At 34.6% G+C, this 27438-nt stretch overlaps 1 protein-coding gene across 3 annotated transcripts in view; it reads left to right on the forward strand.

Annotated features, from left to right (window-relative positions):
* The window catches only part of Ush2a (usherin), a 724044-nt gene that overhangs the window by 201499 nt on the left and 495107 nt on the right, over nt 1-27438 (forward strand). For all 3 annotated transcript variants that reach the window (XM_076831652.1, XM_076831654.1, XM_076831653.1), the window contains exons 15-19: nt 9297-9455; nt 13537-14031; nt 15058-15312; nt 16880-17049; nt 23858-24002. In XM_076831652.1, the coding sequence (XP_076687767.1) occupies nt 9297-9455; nt 13537-14031; nt 15058-15312; nt 16880-17049; nt 23858-24002 (1224 nt within the window). The remainder of the gene's footprint in view (nt 1-9296; nt 9456-13536; nt 14032-15057; nt 15313-16879; nt 17050-23857; nt 24003-27438) is intronic.

Below are 27438 nucleotides of genomic sequence, written 5' to 3' on the forward strand. Positions count from 1 at the left end.
GATTTAAAACTATGACTATAAAGCTACAGTGATCAAAACATTGTGGTACTGCCTCTAAGATGTATAGTAGAAGCTAGTTCAAAATAAAGAGAAGAGAGAGGTGGGGGGAGAGAGGGAATGGAAAAGTGAGATGTGTATTCTATTTATGATAGAACAAATATCAATGGAGTAGATGAAGGGGAATGAAGGGAAGTAAGCAGGGATGAGATAATGGAAAGAGTGGAATGAATTTGACCTAGCTTTCCTGCATACATATGTGTGAATATATCACAGTGAATCTTACTGATTAAAACAAACAAACAAACAACAACAACAAAAACCTCTAAGTAAATAGCAAAGAGATCAGTAGAGTAAGGGGATGAAGGAGGGGTAAGGTAAAGGGGAGGGAAAAGAGAAGTACTAAGGACAGAATTAGAGCAAATTATATTTCATGCTTTTATAATTATATCAACATGAATCCTAATGTAGAAATAAAAAGAACCAATTAAAAAAAAAGTAAGCAGAGCTTGGTGTCACACCAAGTGGCTCAGGAGGCTGAGGCAGGAGATCATGAATTCAAAGCCATTCTCAGAAACTTAGTGAGGCCCTAAGCAACTTAGTGAAATCGTGTCTCTAAATAATATACAAAAGGGGACTGGGGATAAGACTCACTGGTTAAATGCCCCAGGGTTCAATCCCCAGTACCAGTAAATAAATAAACGAATATTTATTTCCAAGTTATTGAGTAAATTTTTCTTGATCTTGATATGTTCTAGGTAGGTAGTCTGGGTTCTGGATTGTGTTTAAATCTGTTATGGTGTTTTGACCCATTTTTAGTATCTAGCTTGATGTAATAAAAATGTGCCTTAATGAGAGAGAGAGAGAAAGAACCAACCCACCCTACTAGCATATGCCTGTAATCTCAGCAGCTCCAGAGGCTGAGGTAGGAGAATCATGAGTTCAAAGCCAACCTCAGCGACTTAGTGAGGCCCTAAGCAAATTATCGAGACCCTGTTTCTAAATAAAATATAAAAAGTACTGGAGATGTGGTTCAGTGGTTCAGCACTACTGGTTCAATCCCTGGTACAAAAAACTAAAAATAAAATTAAAAAAAAACAAGGAAATAGAGAATCCATAAATAAACTCTCACATATATGGTGAATTGATTTAAACAAGGGTACCAAAACATTTAATGAAGAAAAAGTAAAGTACTTTGAATAAATGATGCTGGGAAAACTGATTATATCCATATTTAAAAGAATACAAAAGAAACAATCTGTGAAGTGAATAGAGAGCCTACATCTTGGAAGCAAATCTTTACCCTTCACACATCAGATAGAGCACTAATTTCTAGGGTATATAAAGAACTCAAAAAGCTAAGTACCAAAAAAACAAATAACCCAATCAATAAATGGGCCAAGGACCTGAACAGACACTTCTCAGAGGATATACAATCAATCAACAAATATATGAAAAAAATGTTCATCATCACTAGCAATTAGAGAAATGCAAATCAAAACCACTCTAAGATTTCATCTCACCCTGGTATAAGAATGGCAGCTATTATGCATGCAAATAACAATAAATGTTGGCAAGGCTGTGAGGAAAAAGGTACACTCATATATAGCTGGCAGGACTGCAAATCGGTGCAGCTAATATGGAAAGCAGTATGGAGATTTCTTGGAAAATTGGGAATGGAACCACCATTTGACCCAGCTATTCCTCTCCTCCGTCTATACCCAAAGGACTTAAAAACAGCATACTACAGAGATATAGCCACATCAATGTTTATAGCAGCACAATTCACAATAGCTAAACTGTGGAACCAACCTAGATGCCCTTCAGTAGATGAATGGCTAAACCAAATGTGACATATATACACAATGGAATATTACTCAGCAATAAAAGAAAATAAAATCATGGCATTTGCAGGTAAATGGATAGCATTTTAGAAGATAATGCTAAGTGAAGTTAGCCAATCCCCAAAACCAGACCCCAAATGTTTTATTTGATATAAGGAGGCTGATTCATAATGGGACAGGGAGAGTGAGCATGGGAGGAATAGACGAACTCTAGATAGGGCAGAGGGGTTGAAGGGGAAGGGAGGGGGCATGGGGTTATTAATGATGGTGGAAAGTGATAGACAGTACTATCCAAAGTACATGTGTGAAGATACAAATTGGTATGTGAATATACTTTGTATACAACCATAGATATGAAAATTGTGCTTTATATGTATAATAAGAATTATAATGCATTCTGCTCTCATATATAAATAAAAAACAATTTAAAAAAAGAATACACTTGGACACACACATTCTTGACAATGAACCTATATAGAATTTCTTGTGACAGTAAAAGCATAGGAACAAAAGACAAAATTAGTAACTTTAGCTTGCAGCAAAATTAAAAATGTCCATTAAAGCATATGATCAAGACAGTGAAAGTATAGCCCACAGTGTGGAAGGAAATCTGTACAAATCACATATCTAATATAGAAATATTATATCTAAACAGCCAAAACAAATAATTGAATGAAAAATAAGCAAAGAACTTGAATAAATATCTTCCTAAAGAAGATACATGCATGGCCAGTAAGCACATAAAAAGATGCTCAACTCTATTAGTTATTAGGGTAATATAAATCAAAGTCTTTATACATCCATTTGATTTATGGGCAAAAAGTGGTGGGAGAATGTGGAGAAATTGAGAACTTAATGAATTGTGGTGGGAATATACAATGGTAGAATTTCTGTGGAAAATGGTTTGGTGGTTACTCAAAAATTAAACATCGACTTTCCGTATGATCCAGTAATTTCTGCTTCTAGTACATAACCCAAAAGAATCGAAGGCAAGGACCCAAACAGGTATTTGTGCATCAGTGTTCATGGAAGTATACACATTAACCAAGATGTAGTAAAAACCCAAGTGTCCATCATAGGGTGAATGGATAAAGAAAATGTGGTAATACATGATGGATTTATTTACCCATAAGAATGAATTAAATTCAGATACATGTTACAATATGGATGGAGTCTGGGACATTCTAAGAAAGACAGACACAAATAGAAAAATACTGTATGTTTCCACTTCTAAGTACCTAGAGTCGACAAATTTATAGACACAGGTAAATAACTGTTTACAGGGCAGTGATGCTCACAATGAATCTTTCATGATTTTGTTTTCTTAATTAACTGAGAATGTCTTTATTTTATTTTTGGTGGCTAGTTTTTTTTTCTAGATTCAGAATTCTTGGTTTCAAGTTTCTTCTTTTGTTTTCTAGGCTTAATATTGGGGACCATTCAGTTTGTGTCTCCTTGCTGCTATGGGTTGAAATTCACTGGACATTTTGTAATTTTATGCTGACAATACTTAAATTGTTAGATTATTTTTAGTAATTTGTAAACACTTAACTGTGGAAAACAATCTCCTCTATAGTGGAGCAGTAGGCAGCTGTTCTGTCTCTAATCAGTTTTTTTTTTTTTTAATTTTAGTTTTTACTTATAGCCTGACTGCTGAGAGGTCACCCCTGTGTCTGAGTCAGTCAATGATTTGGACAATCCTTGTGCTCAAATACTTTCAGACATCTGGAAGACTTCCAGCTTCTGCTGATCAATATGCATATGGGCTGGGAATACATTCAGTCACAGTTAGTTCTCAACTCTCCTTGGCCTTCATTTGTCACTGATTCTCTTGGCTTCCCCCATATATTCATGGTTCCTCAGAAAGTCGGGGATCTGTGGAGAGCTTTCCTCAGCCCTTAAATGGCTTTCATATCTAGGATTGCCTGGTTTATTCTTTGGTAAGCTAACCACTTCTGCAGGCTGGGAGCATATCCTCAGACCAGCAAAGCTATGGATTTTCATCATTGTGTCCAGTTGAATTTGTCACTTTTAGCTGGCAAATCTTTGAATTTTTGCCCCCAGTCCTCTCTGGTATTGAAGCTGCTTTTCATCAGTCCTACTCTAGCAAGATTAATGTACTTGACCATGGAACTGGTGGCAAGGGAACAAGCCCAGACTTGAGCTATTCCTGCTCAGAGCTCTACTGGTTTGTCAAGAGTAAGTGTTCCCATATTTTTCCCCTGCCTTTCATTGATTTGGGGCTCCCAGAAGCAGTAATAATTTTATCCAGTATAATCAAAATGTGCTTCTATAACCAGAAGACCTTAATTTTCTTTTTCTTTGTAAATATATTTTATAATTTTCCAGTGATTATTTTCTTTTTAATCTCTTCTTTGGAAGATATTCCTACTTTTTCTTATTCATCATTACCCTCTTGTTCCCTATCAACAGAATACAGAGTTAGGTTTCACAGTCACATATTCTTGTGTAGTTGCTTTGCCACTAAGTTTTTGGCCAACATGATATGAATAGAAGGGATGTGTGGAGCTCCTGGATTGTGCCCTCATAGGCACAGGGAATGTCCTGCATTGAATGTGGACTTGGTTGTCATCCAGCTAAGGATTGCACAGAGGGAATGTAGACATTTGTACTAACAGGGCAGTGTCCTCACATGAGAGATAACTTTCATCTGATGTTCTGGATACTTCCTTCTTTCCAACTAATCATCTGTTGAGCAGAATCAGGTCCAGATCAGTAGTCCTTCTCATTCTTGTTAACTTTTGCAGATAGTTACTAAGGATATGGTTCATAAATTCATTATATTCTTCTTTAGCTGAATGAGACTCTCACAAAGAATTTCAGTGTTTGGAATTTCTGCCAGCAATCATTGCTATGTATTATCTCAATTGGGGAGTTTGGGTTTAGATAAGGAAAACATTGCACCTTCTCTCTGAATACTCACACAACCTGTAGTGTAATTATAGCTGTGATTTTTATTCATTGTTCCTTTGATACGTGACCATGCACTCTCTGGTGTTCTGGCATTTGGAGTTCCACATAGGATCTGTGTATAAGCACTCTCTCATTAAGATATTAGGACAGAATGTAATTTTCCCATTTTAAATATTATTTATGTGTATCTATTGCAAAAGATTCCCTTCATAATTGTTAGCATGTAATAACCAACAAGAACTTACTCTGTAGTTTGAAGGTGGAGAAAAAGAAAGTGATATTTGCTGAGTTATACACATACAACTATATTTATACAGATGAATACAGACACACACAATTTCTTCTCAAAATAACCCCAAGAAGTATACTTTATTATGCTTTTACTATAGATTAGAAATGTTCAGAGAGTCTAATCCATACTTAACTACAATCATGCAACTACCAAAGTTCCCAAAGTGTTATTCAAGCTCATGGTTCCCAGACAGATGGATCTTGTCACAATGTTATACTTTTATTCCTTAAAAGAGAGTTTGCATATGCAGAGATCATTCTTGGCAATTTTAATGAATGCATATCTGAACGTTTTCTCAGAATTCTGTTTTGAGAACATAAGGGTAGGTTAAGATATCTCATGCTCAGGATTTCATAATATTTATTCTTTTTTGAAGGTTAGTTTCAATCTTTTTTAAGCTTATTTTTTATTAGTTCTAATCAGTTATACATGACAGCAGAACACTTTTTGATTCATCGTACAGAAATGGAGTGCAATGTAAAGTTACACCACAGGTGCAGTTATACATGTACCTAGGGTAATGATGTCTGTCTCATTCCACCATCTTTCCTACCCCCATGTCCCCTCCTCTTCTCTCTCTCCCCTTTGCCCAAGTTTTCTCCATTCTCTTCAACTCTCCCCCATTATGGATCAGCATCCACTTATGAGAGAGAACATTCTGCCATTGGTTTTGTGGGATTGGCTTACTTAGCTTAGCATGATATTCTCCAACTCCGTCCATTTACCTCCAAATGCTATAATTTTATTCTCTCTTAATGCTAATTTCCATTGTGTATATATACCACAGTTTTGTTATCCATTCATTTATTGAAGGGCATTTAGGTTGGTTCCACAGTTTAGCTATTATGAATTGTGCATCTATAAACATTGAAGTGGCTGTGTCAGTGTAGTATGCTATTTTTAAGTCCTATTCTTAAAGTGATGTTGAATCATCTAAATCTTCAAGTCTATGAAAATTCTCCTTTAAATGCCAAGCAGGTACTTTTGTTTATATTGTAAAGACAAATAATATTAAGGTTGGAAATGGTCATAGCAAGTAACCAAGTTCATATGGGAAAGAGCTTATGTAGCTGGGCATGATGATGCCTGCCTATAATTCCATTGGCTTGTAAGGCTAAAGCAGGAGGAACACAAATTCAAAGTTGCCTCAGCAATTTAGCAAGACCCTGTCTCTTAATAAAAATACAAAAAAAGGGCTGGATATTTGGCTGAGTGGTTAAGTGCCCCTGGGTTGAAGCCTATGTGTATGAAGGACTTTTCTTGCATGTACTGTAAATCATTTTCTACACCCTTTGGCATGAGATTGAAATATCTCTCTTAGTCATCCCCAAAGTATTCCTCTATCACAGAAAATAGTCAGAAGGTCAGTTTTAACTGCTGTAATTCTAAAATCTCTTGTGGGCCTGGTTGGATGCAGAGTTTTTTTGATGAAATCATGAATCATCATTAAAAAAAAATTAGATGGCCATGGATTACAAGATTTTTTTAAGACTGCTACTAGTGAAGCAGTTTATGCCTCTTTGTGGTTCAATCATAAACCACAAAATTTAAAATCCTCAGTTCAAATCCAGTGAAAGAACCAAATTCACTGTCAGGGTGTAACCAAAGTGACCATGTCAAATAGAGCAAATCCCTGAATTAAAAATGGATAGGGAAGTTCAGAAACGTTTGTTATCATATGTCCTTTTGAACTTGTTACTATTCTTGTCCTATATCTAAATAAATATGTGGACAGTTGGAATTTGAGTACCACTTAATGTACATTTCAAAGAATAAAACAAAATGGAAACCGTGAGTGTGCATCTAGAGTTTCCACTGTGTTTAAAAGTGGTATATTGAATATTGTTCTTTAAAAATATGATACATATTTCTCATTTAGGATCTAGTGACATTATCTTTGGGAAACCTATATTATAATCTATGTAATTTTATATATTCATATTCGGTGCTCTTGAAATACTATGCTATAATGTTATTTTATTATGTTTTTAAAATGGAGCATGTCACTCATGGTTACTAATGAATTGTTAATTGGTAAAATTTTCAGTAACTCTTAGCTGAAAGTCTTTCCTGGTATGCAGAATGACTTCATTTTACTATTTCATATTTTACCATGCTGTGGCCTCTAAACCTCTATGATCTGTATCATCAGGCTTGCTTGCTCTTTGGAGTTTATTTGGTTGACTTCAGCTCCTAGGAGGAAACCCCTAGTCATCTAGTGGGCAAATGAGAAGAGAAGTGAGAATACTGAATGCCCAGCTCCCTTTCTTAGTGCAGGAAAAGCTGTGAACTAACTGTATTTTCCACAGGAGTTACAGCTCTTGTCTGGTGATGTTCTTATGCAGCCTTTTCTGTCCCTGGGACCTCCTTCAGGCCAGGGATAGCATGCAAAGAAGAGTTCATGTAGCAGGCCAACTGATTATCTTTCAAAAGGATTGCTTACAAGGCTGGCCCTGGGTTGACATCTGGAAACTTGAATTTCATAAATTCTTGAGTTCTCATCCTCTCCAGAACTGATAAGTGGATCAGTACACCTAAACTTTTGTACAAACTCTGTGGTTTATTATTAACATCTGCTTTCCTTCTGAGAGCCCCAAATTTTGGTACATGTGGGATAGAGGCTGCCTACATGAAAAGCCCCCAATAAAAACTTTTTTGAGTCCTGAATTTCTCATGAGCTTCCCCGCTGGTTGACAACACTTCACACAAGCTTTTACAATGTACTTCAGTATATCCAATGTGAGTACTGGCAGAGGATTCTTGGAAGCTTGCATCTGGTTTCCCTGGACTTGACCAATGACTTTCCTTTTGCTGATAGCATTCTGTAATAAGTCTTCACCATGAGTAGGACTCTATGATGTGGCCTATGAGACTCATGGTGAACCTATGGTTCAGGGTAGTCTTGAGAACCTCAGACATACACAGTAGAAGAACTCCACTTTTACCCTTCTCTGAATTACTGCATCACTTTTTTGGTCTATCCTTTGAAAAGAGTTCTTTTATTAAAATCTCCCCAAATTACTTAATTTAACGTAATTTCTCGTTAACTCTGGAGATCATGCCTAAGTCACCAAGTGAACTCAGTTAATTTTCTATAAAAATGCTTATAATTTACTCGATGGATTCATTTATTTAAATGACTTTTTAAAAATTTGTTAAAGTATTAATGGTTGAAAAAGATTACTTAGTACCCTGTGCCTTTGACATCTTATTCATGAGAAAATCTGATTAAGTTATGCTGTTCAAAGTGGATGGGGATTACACATCTTGGTGCTTGATTGTCCTTTAAAACACTGAGATGCTATTTGTCTCTATTGTGTATTTTGTGGGGGGAAAAAAAGAGAAAAGAAAACCTACCCTCAAAAATTGGGGAGTCGGGTTGGAGTTGTAGCTCAGTGGTAGAGCGTTTGCCTCTCATGTGAGAAGCCCTGGGTTTGATCCTCAGCAGCACATAAAAATAAATAAATAATAATAAAGATGTGTGTCCATCTACAGCTTAAAAAAATGTGGAGTCTCCTTGAAGAAATAGGAAAATATACAGAGGCAGAAAACAATATTTTCACAGTATATAATTGTATTATACGAATTATCACTGAAATGTTAGATGAGTGTTCTTAAACACATGATAAGTAATTATGTCACCTCTTAAAAGCACCTTTAATAGAAGTTAGTAGATTCACATAGCATATGAAATTGTTAATTGGTAAAATTTACATTATTTAACATCTCTAGCTATTTATAACAGCTAATATAATTCTTTACATTGTGTTCTGTGAAGCACGATAAGGTATTGTGCTTAATGAAATGGAAAACTTCCTCATAAAAATTCCAAAAAGTATGCTACTTAAATTTCAGGTTTCAATGAAATGTATGTCAACTTTGAAATTAATTAAGTAGAAAATAAATATTATGCATCCTTGCATGATTTCTTGGGAAAAAAAAAGGCAAAGAAAGTAATGCTTGATGTCAACTATTGTGGTTTTCCTCTCCACTATATATATGTCAGCTGCTTTGACCTACAAATTTATTTTATACTTATAGATAAAAAGCTTTGTTTTAGAGAACTCATGATGCATACCCTTTGTTTATTAATGTCTTGGTAAACCACATGTCTTCTTGATAAAGCAATCCTGAATCAGAAAGACCTCTTTGCTGGATATCTTACTTTAGTTCACTTGTGTGTCTATTGATTGCTTTTGCTAATAAATGCTCTCTCTATTGTAATTTAGCTCCATCCCAGCAACCTCCACCCAGAGGACAAGTTCAAAGTTCTTCTGCCATCAATCTCTTCTGGAGTCCACCTGATTCTCCAAATGCCCAATGGCTTACTTACAGTTTATTCAGGGATGGTTTTGAAATCTACATTTCTGAAGATCAATACCCATTCAGTGAGTTTAAGGGTTTGGTGATAGAAAGATAGAATATTCTGAGAATTGATACATTAGTTAAGTTCTCTGTCACTGAGGATAAATATTGTGGTTTTTCTTTTTTTAGCACAGGGTTTCAAGCAGAGAGAGAATTACAAATTTAAGTAGTAATCAAAGACATGCAATAAAAATGATGTGTTATATTATTTAGCAAATGCTAAAAACTTACTAAATTCTCAAGGATAAAAAAAAATGATTCCATCTAGCAGTGTGGAGAATCTGGAACATTCAGAAACTTCTGGGATGTCTATGTGTGTTCATATGGGCAACTTTTCATGTACAATAATTTACTCAAATGTATGAGAAAACTTTATCTTTTGAATACCATTTGATTAATCAAAAATACTTCAGGGAGTTTATCTCAAGTGGATGTTCATAAAAAGACACAAAATCACAAAAATGTTCATACCTATATTTAATATTCAAATATTAGAAATGATTTAAATATTCAATAATCTTTCAGAATTGTGGCATATGGCATAAAAAAATTAAATCTGACATATTGTTAACTAAATTGTAGGCTATGATAGCCTACAAAATGATATCTTTTCAATTAATGAAAAATATTCATGGCATTGAGGTAATTAAAAGTTACTAAAAATCTATCATGAGTTATAATATTTTAAGTTAAAATTCTGGAGGACTTAAAAACATGGATCTAAAGTTTTTTTCTGTGTGCAAATATCACAAAATTTTTTCTCAGATATTTCTATTTTAAAGGATTTAGATTTTAAATTTTCAGGTTAAAAAGGAGTCCTCTTTATCTGAAATCAGTATTTCCAAGCAAATAATGTAATATTATGTATATATATTGCTTTTTTATGAAGATAGAGCATAGCAACAGGAACTTTATTTGAAAGAGGAAGAATATGAACAAGCCAGGAAGGCCATCTTTGCATTTGTAACTTTTAAGATTTTTAAAATGAGAGCATAGAGATCAAACTATTAAGAAACTTTTTATGTTAAAAACATTTTCTCAATTGTTTTAGATACAATTTTCCTAAAGACAAAATGAAGAAATAGGAATTTTGAGATTCTTCCAGCTATGGTCTCTTGAGTTTTACTCTAGTCATGTTTAACTACAGACTAGTTTAGGAATCTAGTTTAGGAAACCTTGAAACAGAATTTCAATTCAAGTTTTCATTCTGTTCCCTTTAAAACTTAACTTTCCAAATTCTACTTTAACATGCATAATTAGAAAATGTAGAAAACTCTCAAAACACTGACATTCCATAACCTTTCTTAAAATGGTTATTGGAGGATGCCTTGTTTTAAAATAGGAATTGACTTTCAAACTCCTGCATGGCATACAGTTTTATTTTGTACTTATTGTAATCGGGTACATTTTGACCCTAATTTTGTATTACTTGCATCTAGCTTGCTACGTCCGCCACTTTCTCAAAACTCTAAATAGTCTCTTCGGTGTTCCACATCTTCTTTGAAGTTAATGGAAACTCTGAACTTCATGATGCAGATTGCAGAGGGAAATGAACATCTGTCTACATCTGCCATCTTGGCAAAGCATCCTAAAAACCTGCTACTAAAATGTTTATTTTCTTCCAAATATCAGCATGATCCAGGTGTCCTGAAACTTAAACTTTTGTGATAGAGGAAGAGAAGAGTTATAAAAATATTGAAAATGATTTTGAAGATGACAGTATCACTGGTTGAATTATCTCTGGAGTTGTAAATTAGGGTCACCCTATTTTCCACACAGCTTAATTCGACAGCAAATTTAAATGTAAAACTATAAAGGTTACCATTCAAACCCATGTTTTCCATACTAACATATTGTAATCTATTTTATAGAACATTATATATGAGTGCAACAGTCTGTCTCTTTTTCATGATTGCACTAAAATAGAATCCAAATAACAGTTTGTTACATAATAAATGCCTATTCATTTACTAATCAGACATTTATATAATCCTATTAAACAAAGTATTATTTCCTAAAAATGTAGTTTTCATTAAAAATACCATTTCTGGCATTTCTTGACAATCACTATAATTAATGATGTGAAAATTATCTGCATGATGGCATTTAAACAGTAAGAACAATTGGTTAACACTGTCAGAAGTTGATACCATTCTAATAATACCCTCATGTTTATTACTCCATTTCCAGTGCATGGATAGCATGTGTAATATGAAAAGGAAACACTACTTATATCCAGCTGAATGAACACAAATCCTTGGGTTAAATAAAGGCATTTGGAATTATAGGTGGAGAAGCATTGAACTTTTCAAAGAAAATTAATAGTGTAGTCTTACAACCAAGTTTGAGCATTTGGTTGAGACCATTATAGAGTTCTTTGTTAAAATAGAAACTTCCTAGCTGGCCTGTGTACTACAGGATTCTCTAGGGTAATTGTTTCTATGCTGGGATCATGATGCACTACTGTATCACAATTTTGAAATCTTTCAAATTAGTTGTTTTTAGTTGCAAAGCATATAGTCAGTATTTCCCTAAATGAAATTTAATTGGTTTGCATTCTCATATGCTTTCAGAAGAAAAAAAGTACAGAGGTCAAGTTAGCATTTGGAATGTACATCATCAGCAACTGATGTTGCTCCTGCTATAGACCCAATTTGGCTTCCTCAGAGGTGTCATGTCATTGGTGGGATGGGAACAGTCCAGAGGAAAATAATACTCTTGTTTATGTTGCTTCTCAGTGTTATAGGTTTATGGAATATTCAATAAATTATACTTTTTTAAAATTTGGTTTTGGAATCCAAAGAATACTAGATATAATAGTTATATGGAAGTTAAAAAGTATCTTTATAACTGATGAAAGCCAGATTAGGGCATATATCTTCTCCTGGGCAAGGTGGTTTAGAAGACAGACTTGCTTTGCATCCTCCTCCAACCCCTGAAATTCACAGTCCTATGCATTGTTGTTCCAGTTGGATGGTATGAGTGGGGAAAAGCCATTAAATGTCACTCTGGGGAAGTCTTTCCCCAGGGAGACTAGAGAACAGTTGTTACTACATAAGATAATGATTTATATCACCTGGTGATTTTAACATAGGGTTTTAGGCAAAAAGACTATCTTAGTAAATCTGGAATTTCATTTCTACCTTTATTATTATTCTTTCCCATCTTTAATATCATTATCATTCATCCCATAACACATCAAGGATCAGTGGAGCAAGTGGTGAGATGGTTCAGTTATCCCTGAGAGAAAGAGACAGAAGTTATGAGGAGGAAAAGAGAAAGAAAACAGAGGACAGCAATTGTTTTTATAAGGTCCTTGATACTGTTCATTCTTTCTTAATATCTGCTTAATGGAGACCTCCTCCCCATCCACAGATATAATGCCACCAGGGAGTGGGCAGAAGGCACTCTATCATTTATCTTTTACAGCCCTACAATATGCTGGCTGTTGCTTTAGTGAATGGGGATTTCAGACACATGGCTGATAATGTCCATTCCTTTCTCCCTCTTTTTTTAACCTCCTTTATCCCGTCTTCTATCGGTCCGCACGATCATTCATACAAAGAAGTTTTGTCTGGAACTTCTCATGTAAATTCTTTATCGCAGATAGCAAATGTTTCCAAAATTTAGCAGTTAAAAATAATGAACATTTATCATTTCACACAATTCATATAGGCTAGAAAATCAGGAAAGGATTCAGTCAAGGTGTTGGCCAAGCAACCGATTTGACCCTTTTCTGGTAGTTTGCTGACCACTGGCTGAATGTACTGGCATTTAGTTATCCAGTTACACAGAAGAAGTAGTTATTTCTGTTTCAGAGACTGCAAATCTTCTTCTTAGGCTTTCTATTAAAAAGAGATTATAAAGGGAAAAATAAAGCTAAAACTTTTAATTATTCTTTACAAATGACAATTTTTTTACATTATACTGAATAATGAAAGTAACCAGCATTTGCTTTATTTCACTTTTGAAAATATGTACTCTTATTCAAAGGAATGGATTGGCAGAGTTTGTAGTTAAATAATATGATGGAAGGAAATTAGAAATGAGCCTTTTCCAGTTTGTGGAATATAATGATCTTCCTTCTGTTCCTTTTCATTCCAGATACTCAGCATTACTTAGATACTTCCCTGTCACCGTATACCTCATATTCATATTACATCAAGACCACCAGTGTGCATGGTTCAACAAGGAGTGCAGCTGTCACTTACAGGACAAAGCCAGGGGTTCCAGAGGGACATCTCAACTTAAGCTATACCATTCCTGTTAGCTCAGATTCGGTGATACTCACCTGGAGTACACTCTCTAATCATTCTGGTCCTATAGAGAAATACATTTTGTCCTGTGTTCCTTTGGATGGCATTCAACCATGTGATCCCTACGAAGGTCATGAAACCTCAGCTACCATCTGGAATCTGGTTCCATTCACCAGGTACCATTTTTCTGTACAGGCATGTACTAGTGGGGGATGCTTGCACAGCTTACCCATTATGGTGACCACAGCTCAAGCACCTCCCAGAAGGCTGAGCCCTCCTGAGATACGGGAAATCAGTTCCACAGAACTTCACGTACAGTGGTCCCCACCACTGGAACCAAATGGTAAGAATTCAAGGTCTGGATTTTCTTTCTTGAACAAGAATGAGAATGTAGTCCTTTGGCATTATTCAGTAAGAGTCTGGCATCATATTCATTTATTTAATTGTATAATATTATAATTGAGAAATAATTCCTAAAGATAGAAGATACTATTTCTCCTGGTTAGTGGAACAAGTGTATTTCTAATCTCATAACAAATTCCATTCAATTAAATTGCCCCTTAAAAGGCTAATATTATCTTTGATCTTAATGACATCTGCCATAGCATAAATGATGTTTATAATTGGAAGCTCACTTCTGAAATGCATTATATTTGACTGTGTCACAAGTTAGGGCACTCATAAGCAGTAAATTTTCTCTTTTAAGCAAGAAAGGGATTTAAAATAATACAAAAAGTATGTATATAGGCTTGCTGACTCCATTAAGTTAATTTTTGTGTTCATACAATTGAACCTTTGGTTATTTAGGCCAAACACATATTTATAGGGTTTTAGTCATTTATATCATGTATATATTATGGCAAAACCTTTTCGCAGATTTTTTAAGTTACTTGGTAAAACTGAGTAAAAATTAACTGTAAAATTTGTGCAAATAGGGCTTATGTTAAACAGATAATTAAGCTAAAATCTTCAATTTTGAAAATATACAAATAGGAGATACAATAATCAGATTCCCAAAGAGAACTAGCCACCCTTGATAGAAATTCTGACCATCCATCCTGACAAAAGCTGACTACACCTATGATAGGCTATAGGTATTTTGTTATTTGTATATTGTCTCTGGTTGATTTTTCCTATGAATATGACTTTAATAATATTTCTTACATTCATCTGCCCAACAGTTTGTCGTTTTTCATAAATTCCCATCATCTAGATCACTAAATTACTACATCTAGATTCCTCAAAAATTGGCAGGTTAACTAGTTAGAATAACAAAAAGCCACTACTGTTTAGCTGGTCTGTGTTTGCCCCATCCCCCAAATATTCCCCTTGTCTGATTCTACCTTGGTTCACTATTTAACTTTTCTAGGAATAATTATAAGGTATGAATTGTACATGAAAAGATTGAGATCTACTGAAGAAAGTCAAGTGTTTCAAAGCAGTGGCTGGCTCAGTCCTCACCCATTTGCAGAATCGACCAGTGATAATGCACTAAAGCCTCCTCAAGCAGTGACAGTCATCACTGGCTTGGAGCCCTACACAGAATACGAGTTTAGGGTCTTGGCTGTGAATATGGCGGGTAGCACGTCTTCTGTCTGGATCTCAGCAAGAACTGGAGAATCGGGTAAAAAAATGAATGCTTTGAACTCTGCATTGAAATCCCCTGAATGAAATTGCTGCCAGAAATTAGTCAATAGTGCCGAAACAGTGCTTTTTGAAAAGCAATTTTTATAAACATAAATGGGCCATGGGGGAAAAATGTATAGATTGGTTATATAAGTAACTCAAGGTCATAAAGAATTTGTAGGAAGTTTTAGGGAAAAAAATTTACGTTTTTGTTATTAATTCATGAGAAAGAGCACTTAAATGTAGTTATAGTCTTTGGGAAGTGCTTCACCAAAATATCCCTTATTTTCTAGTTCTTGAATGGGTCGGCCACTTGTCAAGTCTTGCTCCATATCCACCACAGTTATGTGCAGTGAAATGGTGAACCATTACCAATTTTACAAATCTTTTTTAAGCTTTTTCTCTTTACAAAACAAATCTTTTAGATTTTACATTGAATATAATAGTACAAAATCTGTAATTCAGAAGTGTGCTTTTAAGCATTGGGCATTATGGCAAGGAAGGAGAGAAAAAATTAGTTTCTTAAGGTGTCTTCATTAAGGCAAATGAACTATTTTTAATCTTTTATCTTATTCTTTATATTACACATATTTCAAATTTTATGAGCATTTTAAGAAAACAAGTACACTTTTGTCATGATTTGAATCTACAGATATTCAAAGAAACCCAAATCCTGATCTAAAATGATCTGCTAGGATGGTGGAGGATGAGGGTAGCTTTAGGTTGGTGTCCAAGGGAATCGTTTCATGAATAAAATGTGCATTGTGCTTGAGCATCTCTTAATGACTACCAGCCATCTTGGACAAATAATGGGGCCATGATAGCACAAGTGATGAGGCATGGCATTCTGGAAGGGGAAAATCAAGGTCAGAAATGAAAAGTAATGGGTGAAACTGCAATACTGGACCCTCATAATCTTATGGGTCACTGGCTAATGAAAGTGCGATGAGGTCCTTTGATAATACACCTTTGGTTAGCACATTTAAAATCCATATTAAGATCTCAAGGATGGCAGGAGGAAAATGTATGGTGTGTATGTACCTTGAACATTTCAATCAAGACTTACTGAAAACTTGGAGAATTTCTTTGGGGTGATTTAAAACATTTTAGGCTTACCTCTTTGTGCATTGATTTGGTTCACTGAGATACTTCAGTACATGAGAAATCTAGTGTATCCCTATATATTGTTCTGAATTTTGTGGTCTGAGTCATATTCAGTTTTGAGATTTCTTTCAAATATTCATAATCTCTAGAGTTTTCTAGCCAGGTATGCACTAACTATCTTTATGAACATAAACAAAGTCCTCTACGATTTTTATTTTGTAAATGACAAATATCTTAGCTGATAATGCAAAAATGGAGGACATCCTTGCCAATGACATTTTTTAAAAGTGAATATCTTTCATATATAGCAGCATATTCTTGGATTGTTTTTTTTTTTTTTCAAATCAGAGTATTTTATAAAGAAGAGAGTGTTTCAGAAACTAGAATAAATATGTGAGTAAGTTTGAATACTGATAGGGACAGCATTCATTGTTTTGATATTGTTATTTTGTCTTTGATAGCGCCTGTGTTCATGATCCCTCCTTTAGTTGTTCCACTCTCCTCGCACTCTCTCAATGTCTCTTGGGAGAAGCCAGCAGAAAATATTACAAGAGGAAAAGTTGTGGGGTACAACATCAATATGATTTCTGAACAATCGCCTCAACAACCTGTCCCAGTGGTGCTTTCAAAGGTATTGTTATTTTTAACTAATTTCCTTTCATTTCTGAATTTGCAGAAATCTGTAACAGAATCTCCCTCTGCATTCACTAAACAGGACATTTTCCTTCCAAACCTGATGTTAAATGTAGGAGTCCCTTTATTGTACATTACTTCTTTTCTTTTTACAATAAATAAGCATATATTGAAACAAAGTTAGTATGATTTTGTTTCATCAGACCTGCTTTTTAACTTATACATCTTGTAAGAAAATAATTTTTGATACCTAAGCACTTTCATGTTATTAGGACACAAAATAATATATTAAGCCAATCTGCAATCAGTTGATATTTATATTATATTAATTCTATTGGAGGTCTAAATAACATTGATAAGAACATCATATGGGTACATTTTACATGTATTTCTATTTCCTTAGAAAAAACATGGACAAATTTGTCATAGCTTATAAAAATTATGTTACAGGTTTTGGATATATACTCACATATTACCTTCTAGCAATTTATACTCCAGTAAGCAATAATGAGAATACTAATCATAGTGATAATTTTACTGTGTCCATGAACTACTTAATTTGAAACACATAACAGTCCTGGAAGATGAGAGATTCTTGTTCTCTCTAGCTTATAGTCATAGTTGATGTACCTCATTAGCCCATTTTCCAGCATAGGGGTGGCCAGTGGCAGAGGCTGTGGACATCGACTGGATGGATAATCCTGTGCATGTGGCTGTCCAGTGTGTCTTCTGAGGGAGATGCTCTTTGGTGGATATTAACTGAGCTAAAAAGATCTTCACTGTTTTATGCCCACTCCCCAAAATCTAGTCACATTTTTTTCTTTCCCAGACTTCCTATTTTCTAATCTTCCCATCTTTCTTCCTTTATACTCATGGCCCCTATAGCCAAGTGACTATCATATATTTAACCCTGAGGTACTTAACCCTGTGGAAAATATAAAACAAATCACTGGTACAACTGCCTGAAGTTCTGCCTGTTGAGAGGATTTCTTTTCACTGCTGGTTTTTAGGACCTTCTAGGTGGGGTTACAGAGCAGTAGCTACCCATTTTTGATTGGCATCCATACAGCAAGACAACTCATCTGTGAGCTAAAGTCTATTTTTTTTCCTTTCAGTTCCTCAGGGAACTTCACTGGATTTGCAGGTTCTGTCATGGCTTCCTTCTATGCTTCTACCCAACCCCAGATATTCACTTCCATCTTATGATGAATTTCTATTAAGCCCCCTTGACCCTGAGACTTGGCATGTCTGAAAGAATCTAGTTCTTGTGAAGTAGCTCTAGTCACCAGGTCATTTGATGTTTCAAGGTCAAGCATTCTGCTTTTAAAACAGTAGCATGCTGGCTTTGTTCAGCAAATGGTATAGAGTTTCTATCACGTGATAAGCTCTTGCTCCAGGCTTTAGGGATTTACTTTGTGACTCTCTTTCCATAAGGAACTCATCTTTTCCCATCATCGTTACTTCTAGTACTGTAGATGTTATTAGGCTTTAGATGCCAAATGGTTCCTCTGCTTGCACCACAACTTAGATCTGTGCAGAGCTCTTTCTCACTCTGGGATGCACTTGGAAGTGGCAGTGTTCTATATTGCTTGGTAACTTGGTTAGAATATGCTCCGAGTGTGGAATATGCTCCTTTTTGAGTGTGAGGAAGTCAATAGACTTTGTGCTTACTTCTTAGTGGTGGTAGATGCTAGATACCATAATTTTGTCTTTTCCTCTGCATTGAGTATCCTGGTTTTTCCTCAGACAATCTGGACTCCTTTAAAACCTTCACTAATCTTTATAAAATTATTCTCCCACTTTCTGGAGCGCATGTCTTACTATGACCTATACAATGTCTGTTGTTTCTTGCTTATCTGATTCATTTAACATGATCTTATTGATATACAGAACTGAGACTGTCAAGGAGACTTCTATAGTTCACCTTAAATTGGTGGTTAATTATCCTCAGATTGTCTTTCTTCAATGCATTGATAACAATGCAAGAGTCATCTGATTATATAGTCCTGATAAGTACTGCTTTGCACAAAGTAGTCCTAATAATTATGAGTTCATCACCAATGGAAGTTTAAAAATTGTACCACTAGACAATGCTGTGGGCTCTACTTACTACCTATCAGTGCTCTACTTACTACCTATAACAAGGTTCCCATTGTCAGCCAGTTGAGGTGGTGACCCAACTCCAAAATACATTGTAGAAACTCCTTTCAAAGCCCTCTCCTGGTACAATTTTCTAGGTCAAGTTCCCCAGAAACCATACACTGTGCTAGAAGACTAGCATGCAGAAGATTTATGGGAAAGAGCTCTAAGAAACAATACATGTAAAGTGGCAAGAGATGCAAGATTTAATTCTTTCTTGTGGATGAATAAAAACTCCATTGTGTATATATCTTCCTTATCCATTTGTCTCTTAACAGGCACCTAGGTTGGTTCCATAACTTGGTTGTTATGAATTGTGCTGCTATAAACATTGGTATTAACACATCATTCTATTCTAGTATGTTGACTTTTGCTCTTTTGGAGTAATATCAAGGGGTGTGATAGCTAGGTCATATGGTGTTTCCAGTCCTAGTCTTCTAAGGAATCTCTACCCTGCTTTCCAATGTGGTTATACCAATTTGCAGTTCCATCAACAATACGTAAGTGTACCCAACCCCCACATCCTCACCAGGAACTATTGTTATTTGTATTCATGATGATTGTCATCCTAACTGGGTGAGGTGAACTCTCAGTGTACTTTTGATTTGCATTTTTTCTGATGGCTAAGGATGTTGAACACTTTTTACTATATTTTTGGCCATTCATATTTTTCTTTTGAGAAATGTCTGTGTAGATCATTTGCCCTTTTATTGATAGGTTGTTTTTTTTTTTTGATGTTAAGTTTTTTGAGTTAGTTCTTAATATGTTCAGGATATTTGTCCACTGTCAAAAGAGTAGCCGGCAAAGATTTTTCTCTCATTCTGTAGATCCCCTATTTACATTTATAAGTGTTTTTTTTTTTTTTTTTGGTGTGCAAAAGCTTTTTAATTGGATGCTGTTTCATTTATTAACTCTTGGCATTATTTTCTGAACTTTATGAATCCTGTTGCAAAAGCCGTTAACTGAGCCTACATATTGGAGTATTGACCTTATGTTTTCTTCCAGGAGTTGTATTGTTTCTTGTCTAATTTTTTTAGTGTTTGATTCATTTTGAGTTGATTTTTGTGCAGGGTGTGAGATAAAGGCTAGTTTCATTCTTTTATATATGGATAACCAGTTTTCCCAGCACTATTTGTTAAAAAGGCTATCTTTTCTCCAACGTATGTTTTTGGCACCTTTGTTAAGGATCAGATGACTGTATATGTGTGGGTTTGTCTGTGTCTTCTATTTTGCTGGTGTCTGTATCTGTTTATACAGATCTGTTTATACACCAGTATCATTCTGTTTTTGTTACTATAGCTTTGTAGTTTAATTTGATATTGGTATTATTATGCCTTGAGCTGGTAAATGGATAGAATTGAAGAACGCCATGCTAAGTAATAGGTCAGATTCAGAAAGTCAAGGGTCAAATGTTTTCTCTCATGTATGGAACCTGCAGAAAAGTAAGGAATGAAAAAAACGAGGGGGATTGTATGAAAATAGAAGGGAGAACAGTGGAATAGAGGAAGGGTATTGAGGGGGAGAGAAGAGGAGTGGGAAAGAGGAGTATCAATAGAATGAAATTGACCAAATTATACTATGTTCATATATGAACATATCACAATGAATCCCATATTTTGGTATATTTATAATGTACCAAATTTGAGAGAGAGAGAGAGAGAGAGAGAGAGAGAGAGAGAGAGAGAGAATTTTTTAATTTTTTTTTTTTAGTTTTCAGCAGACACAACATCTTTGTTTGTATGTGGTGCTGAGGATCCAACCCAGGCCACACGCATGCTAGGCGTGCTACCGCTTGAGCCACATCCCCAGCTCTAATGTACCAATTTTAAATGACAATAAATAGGAAGGTCAGTAGAGTGGAGGAAAGAGGTCACAGACAGGGTGAAGGGGAGGGAGAAGGAAAGTTCTAGTGATTGAAATGGATCAAATTATGTTATATGCACTTAAGAATATGTTAAAATAAACCACTCTATTATGTATAAGTATAATGCACCAATAAAAACTAATAAAAATAGAAGGGTAAACAGCAGGGTAGTACAAGCGGATAAGAGGGAAGGAGAAGAGGAGGGCAAAGGGAAGTATTAGGGAATTAAACTGAATCAAAATATGTTATGTGCATGTATATATATGCACAATAAAACCCACTACTTTGTATAATTATTATATACCAATAAAAACAATTTAAAAGATGCAAATTAAGCCAAATAATAAGTTGAGCTATGATGCAATAGTGCAGAAGGCCTCAACTGATCCTGTGGGTAGTTCTGGAACCGCAGTCACCTTTGAGGTTGTCCCAAATGGAGTCCAGAGGTCAGATCTTTGTACCTTTGTTGTATTTGCTTCCTAGGGCTGCCATAACAAATTGCATAAATAAAGGGACTAAAAACAACAGATCTTTGATTCTTCGTAGTTATGGAGGCCAGAAGTCTGAAACTAAGCTTCTTTGCTCCTTCCACAGATTTTAGTGGAGAATCCTTTCTTGCTCTTTCCAGGTTTCAGCAGTTGCTTGTTCTGTTTGGATTTTAGGGAAATAATTTCAATGTCTGCTTCTGTTATTATATCGTCCTTCTTCTCTGTGTCTCTATCTCCCCTGCCTGTTTATCCTCATTTCTCCTATAAAAGCTCCAGTCATTGACTTTAAGGCTAACAATAAATACAGGATAACTTAACTATAACATCTGCAAAGACCCTATGTACAGAAGGCTACATTCTGAGATCTTCAGTGGCCATAAATTTTGGGAAGACACTCTTAAACCCACTAAATTTAATAGATTTGCCATTTTTCTAAGCCTTTTTAGTAAATAGAGCATGTATACAACACAAAATTTTATTTTATATATTAGATAGAAAAAAGAGTCAATGATTTGTGATTTCTTGCTGTAGTTTTCCACTAGTTTAAACATGGTTGATTCATTGGCAACTATCTTGCAATTAAAATCCTAATTAGTACAAAACATATCCTTTAGTTTAAACAATGCAGTCTGCCAATCTGGCATGTCATAGTATTTAGGATAAATTTAAAATTATAACTGATGTTTGGTCTTTAATTGTTATATGTGTTTTTCTATATCTAGAACAATAAAGCAGCTTGGTGTTTTATTTTGTTTCTATTATTCTTTTGCTGCTATAGGTTATCAAATTTTAAAGTCAATACCTAGGCAAATACTTCAAGTTTAATTTATTATACTCTTAAAGGAAATTATCTAAAAAATACTCCAAATGTTGAACTTTATAATTATCTGTATTTATATTTATTTATTGAAGATTCATTTATTTGAACATATAGTCATATCACTTAAAGACAGAGATATGTTCTGAGAAATGTGTTGTTAGGAGATCCATTGTGCAAACACCACAAAGTGTATCAGAAGATGGTATACATCAATCATTCCACATGGTCTCTAGATACAATTGAGAAGTGTGGTGGACATGAGATATGTGAAGCTGCTGCCAGTGTTACACAGCACACTGCTTTACAAGAAACTTTGTTTTTATAAATAAAGAATTACACTCAAGTAATAAAAATGTATGATATAGTAAATATGTAAAGCAGTAACAGCCATTTGTTATCATATCAGTATTTTGTACTATACATAAATGTATGTACTATACTTTCATACCACTGGCAGCAGAGTAGATTCGTTGACACTTGTGTCACCACAAACATGTAATTCTTTATGCTACAGCATGATAATGGCTATGACATCACAAGCTAAAATATTTCTGTGTCATAGAAATATTTCAGCTCCATTATATCTAATGGTACCATAATCATACGCTGTCAGTCTGGTCCATTGTTGACCAAAACACCATTATTTGCCATGTGAGTTTATATCAGTAGTCCTAAGAAAAATAACTTTGTATTCATTGTTGGTGGTGTTCTGCTTTAATGACTTCTTTGCCTCAATATCATTCACATCCACAGCCTAAGCAAATTTACATAGTTCCTTTTGATCAATTGTAGTTATAAGGATAGGGGACAATTCTCAGTGTTGGTGGTTTAATTACTTGTTTGTGGACTACAGAGTTCCTCTCTGTCTCCTTTGCCCAAATCTGCTATTTTCATTTGAAAGTGCATGATAAAGACATCATTTCAAAAAAAATGTAACTTTGATCTAATCTGCATATACTTGTTTATATAAGAAAGATAATTGAGAATTAACCTCATGTGGATACTCACTAATATATTTAATTGTTTTCCCTTTTTGTTCTTTGGCTTTTTTTCAGAAAATGATAGAATTGATTTAACATATCGACATTGTTCTGTTCTGATGCCATCAAATAGCATGGGGTATTACTACACTGGGTTACTTTTGGCCAAGTCCCATGGTTTTGTTTGGACTTTTTCACAGTAACAATGACAATGTCACCATCTTTATCTCTACTATTGGTGACAATAACCATACCACCACGCTGCTTTATGAGGCAATAACTTGGTTTCCTCATTTATCCACTCAGGAACTGGATTATTACCTCATAAAACAGTGTGATTGTACAATTATCAATTAAATCCTGGCTTGTTGAGTCTCTTAAAAAAAATCCCTTTTCCTAATAGTAGTTGGCCTTAATTCCTTGTGTCTGAATTCATGGAACTTTGCCTGGCAAGATTATATTTTTTGCACTGATTATCTATTATCTGATTATTATTATTATGTTTTGTCTCGAAGCTATTGCACACGGCTAAATCCCAAGACCTGTCTTATGTTGTAAAAGGACTGAAGCCTTATGGGATATACAAGTTTACTGTTTCTCTCTGCAATTCAATTGGTTGTGTAACCAGTGCTTCAGGAGCAGGACAAACTTTAGCAGCAGGTAAGCGAGTTTTAATGGGGATGTAAAAATAGATCACATATTTATAAACAAATATCTACAAACTTTCTCTGCTTTGGACTTAATATTTGCAGCCTTTGTCCCCTAAAGCATTCTTTTGCAAACTGATTGCTATCTACCTTAATATTTTTAAAACAAAAAAATAAAAGTTAAGCTTAAGAGGTGCCTAGGAGCTTCACCCTAAGAGCTACAATTGATTCTGAGTGGGAGAAGCTGCAGGGCTCAGCCACAAGCCTGGATCCTAGAATGCACAGTTAAGAGGAGAGCTCAGAAGACTTCTTGTGAGGGCTTCGGCATACTTCTTCCCTCAGACCTAACATATGTTTTGTGGGGTTGGGTCTACCCACTCTTGTCCCATGGGGATATCCAGGAATTAGTGGGTTGCCTTCAGATCATGTTTTGTCCTTATTGAATAGGCAGGTGTTACTTATTATTTGATTTATAATTAATAAGCTCCTACATTTATGAAATTTAAAAAGGAGCTTATTGTCAAGTACAATCCTTATCAGAAATAGTGTGGATCATTTTTGCCTGCTTCACTTAGGACCATATGGATTTATATAAACTTTGATTATATGTGTCACTAATACCTGTATAATCCGATGACTTAGCATTCTTAGCATATTTGCAAATCAAAGGTTCTCTGTCAGCAATTCCATAAGGCTCAGTTTCTCTTGAAGAAGTGTCTAGAGGTAGAAAGGTTTAAAGACTTCTGGATATACAGATATAAGCATCTATTTAAATCAAGTATTTCCTAGACCTCATTCCTAAATATCTTCATCCTATTATTAGTAGGTATAATTCTATTCTATATAAACTCCATACCTTAGTTTTTCAACTCAAAAAATTAAGATAATGTATTTTGTAGGGGTTTTACAAGAATTAGAAAAGTTAATATAAACAAAGTAATTAAAACATTCTCATTACAGTGTAAATTCTCAATGAAATTGGATATGATTGTTGTCATACTATTATAAAATGTTTTTATCAATGGATAAATGTTATGGAATTTCTAGCACTATCAAAATCAAGAAGTTTATTTATACAAGTTTAATTTTATAATATTATAGCATATATGCAACAATGGAGAGTTTTAAAACCAAATCTATTGCAAAAACAAACTTTAGGAAGAAAAAGTCTGAGAGCATTGTATTATTTCTGCAAGAAGTATATCATTATAATGTGCATCTCAAAAATATGCCCCCAAACTACTAGTTTGAAATTTATTATTTTCTGTACAATTATTAATATACCCTAAACAAGTCATTGTTACATTTTCTTGTGATGGCTCTCAATCAGTGAGCATCTATGTATTATAGGGAATTCAAAGACAATCTATACAGTGCTGGGGTGGAGGAGTCAACACTTAACAAGTAGGATTAACACCATGGAAGAGGATGTTCTAAGATCTATCAGAAAGACTAAAAGAAAGCTATAGGAACAAAAAATGGGAAAAATGGTTTTGATTTGGGATATTGTAAATTGTCTCAGAAAGTGATGCTAGAGATGGACTGAATGACTGGCAAAGATTTTTGCAAGTATTTACTAAACACAAATATGTTCCTGCCAGTGTCTTAGAAGAAGGCACTGTCCCAGGTGCTGCTGTGATGAAAGCTGGGGTTAATGAAGACTTCTCTTGCAGTAAAATATAGAATAAATAAGAAGAAAGGGTGTGACTAGAGTCTGGTAGTCTTTTCTAAGAGGCAATGATGAAATAAATCAGATGAGTAGAAGTGAAAATTTTAAAAAGGGAATGGACTCCTATCATAGAGAAGAAATCCATGGGTTGATAAAAGGGAAGACTAGAGGGTGATGGTAAATATGGTAGCCCTCTAATTAGGATGGCCAGAGCAGAAACCAGAAAGTAAAGGATTAAGTAGTGGGAAGAAAAGATGATGGGAAATTTCAGATGTGTGGTTCTTTGATTTTCACCAAAGTTTTCCATCTACTCAGTTTCCATTAGAAAAAAAAAATTGCATTGACTTTTGTTTCCATTTGAAATCCTTTCTTTCCTAAATGATAAATTATTTTAGTGATTTTCTAGGGTAGGGTGGGAGTTGGTTTTATTGTTCATTTGATTTTTGTCTTTTTTTGTTTTGTTTTGTTGTTGTCATTTATTTTATTTTTATGCAAGACATTCAACCTAGGCAAAAGTTTGTTTTAATCCCTTAGTATATCTTATGGTAACTCTCTGACCCTTTGTCTTCCAAGAAGAAAATAATGTCACTTACATGGCAGTAGAAGGGAAATAACTTGTCCTATACTTTACTGTACAGTATGCCATTTTCAGGTAGCTTTAGGTCAGTGAAAAGGAACTTACTTGTTTTGTTTTTAATTATAAGGAAACCCCCACCGAATATAGATTCAGTATCCTTCTCCCTCCTTTATTTACAGTATGTGAGTAAGTTTTTTTTTTCTAAAAATTTCCCAAGATTAAACATCTGGATAGAACTCATGGAAATTATGTCATAGGAATAAATGATGTGAATGTCTGTTCTTTTGAATAATCAACAAATTTGTAGTAGGAAAAGAATGAAAGTTGACTTGCAGTCTGATTCTTCCTGCTCTGTTGTTTCTAGTAATAACATTGCAATTGGGAGGTATATATTATTCCAGCAAACTTCAATGGACTTGAGGGAAGTTAAACTTTTAAATCTAATATAGTGATATGAGCTCATTATCAGAGATGAAAAGAGGCTAGCAACCATCCAAAATTTTTGAAAAAGAGCATTGTAAATTAGAAGTGATCTTTAGCCTTTTAGAAGCATTGAATCTTGGAAAAAAGTGTTTCCTCAAATCTTGATCATAAAATCAAAAAGATATTTGTAAAGTTTTATCTGGCTGTTTCATTAAAAACTTGGGAATTATAATTGGCTCTTTTTAGTTTTAAATATTTTATTCCTACTGCCTTTGATTAGAATGGGTCCATTGTATCCCAGGTATTGTATTGCTCTCTCTTGGTTTTGATGCTAGTGACAAAGTCTGAGAACTGACTTACTGAAGGTGTTCTTCCAGGAATAGCTAGTGTCTATCCTTTGCAAAATCTCAAAATAGTGTTATTGCAGCTTCAGATTTGTTTCTAGTTGTATGAGTGTGAAGGTCTGATGAAGTGGGCCCTCTGAAAATTTTTATTACGCTTTTTCTTAAAAATTACCCATTTAATTTAGGAAATTTGTTGTATTTTTCACTTTTTTCAAATGGAGTACACTTTAAACCTTCTTTTTAAGAAATTCCTTTTTGGAGATTCATTCCTGAAGGAATAACATGATATTTCTTTCACCTGTCATAAATTGACCTCTAATTCTCTGAGCTTAGGAGTGCCCATCTCCCATTAAGCAAATAATTAGTGGTGCATTAAGTTTTCACTCCAAATCCAAAGTGAAATGTATATTCTGTTTGCCTCTGGGTTGAAAACACA

The sequence above is a fragment of the Callospermophilus lateralis genome, chromosome 13, assembly GCF_048772815.1.
Source record: "Callospermophilus lateralis isolate mCalLat2 chromosome 13, mCalLat2.hap1, whole genome shotgun sequence".
NCBI lineage: Eukaryota > Metazoa > Chordata > Mammalia > Rodentia > Sciuridae > Callospermophilus > Callospermophilus lateralis.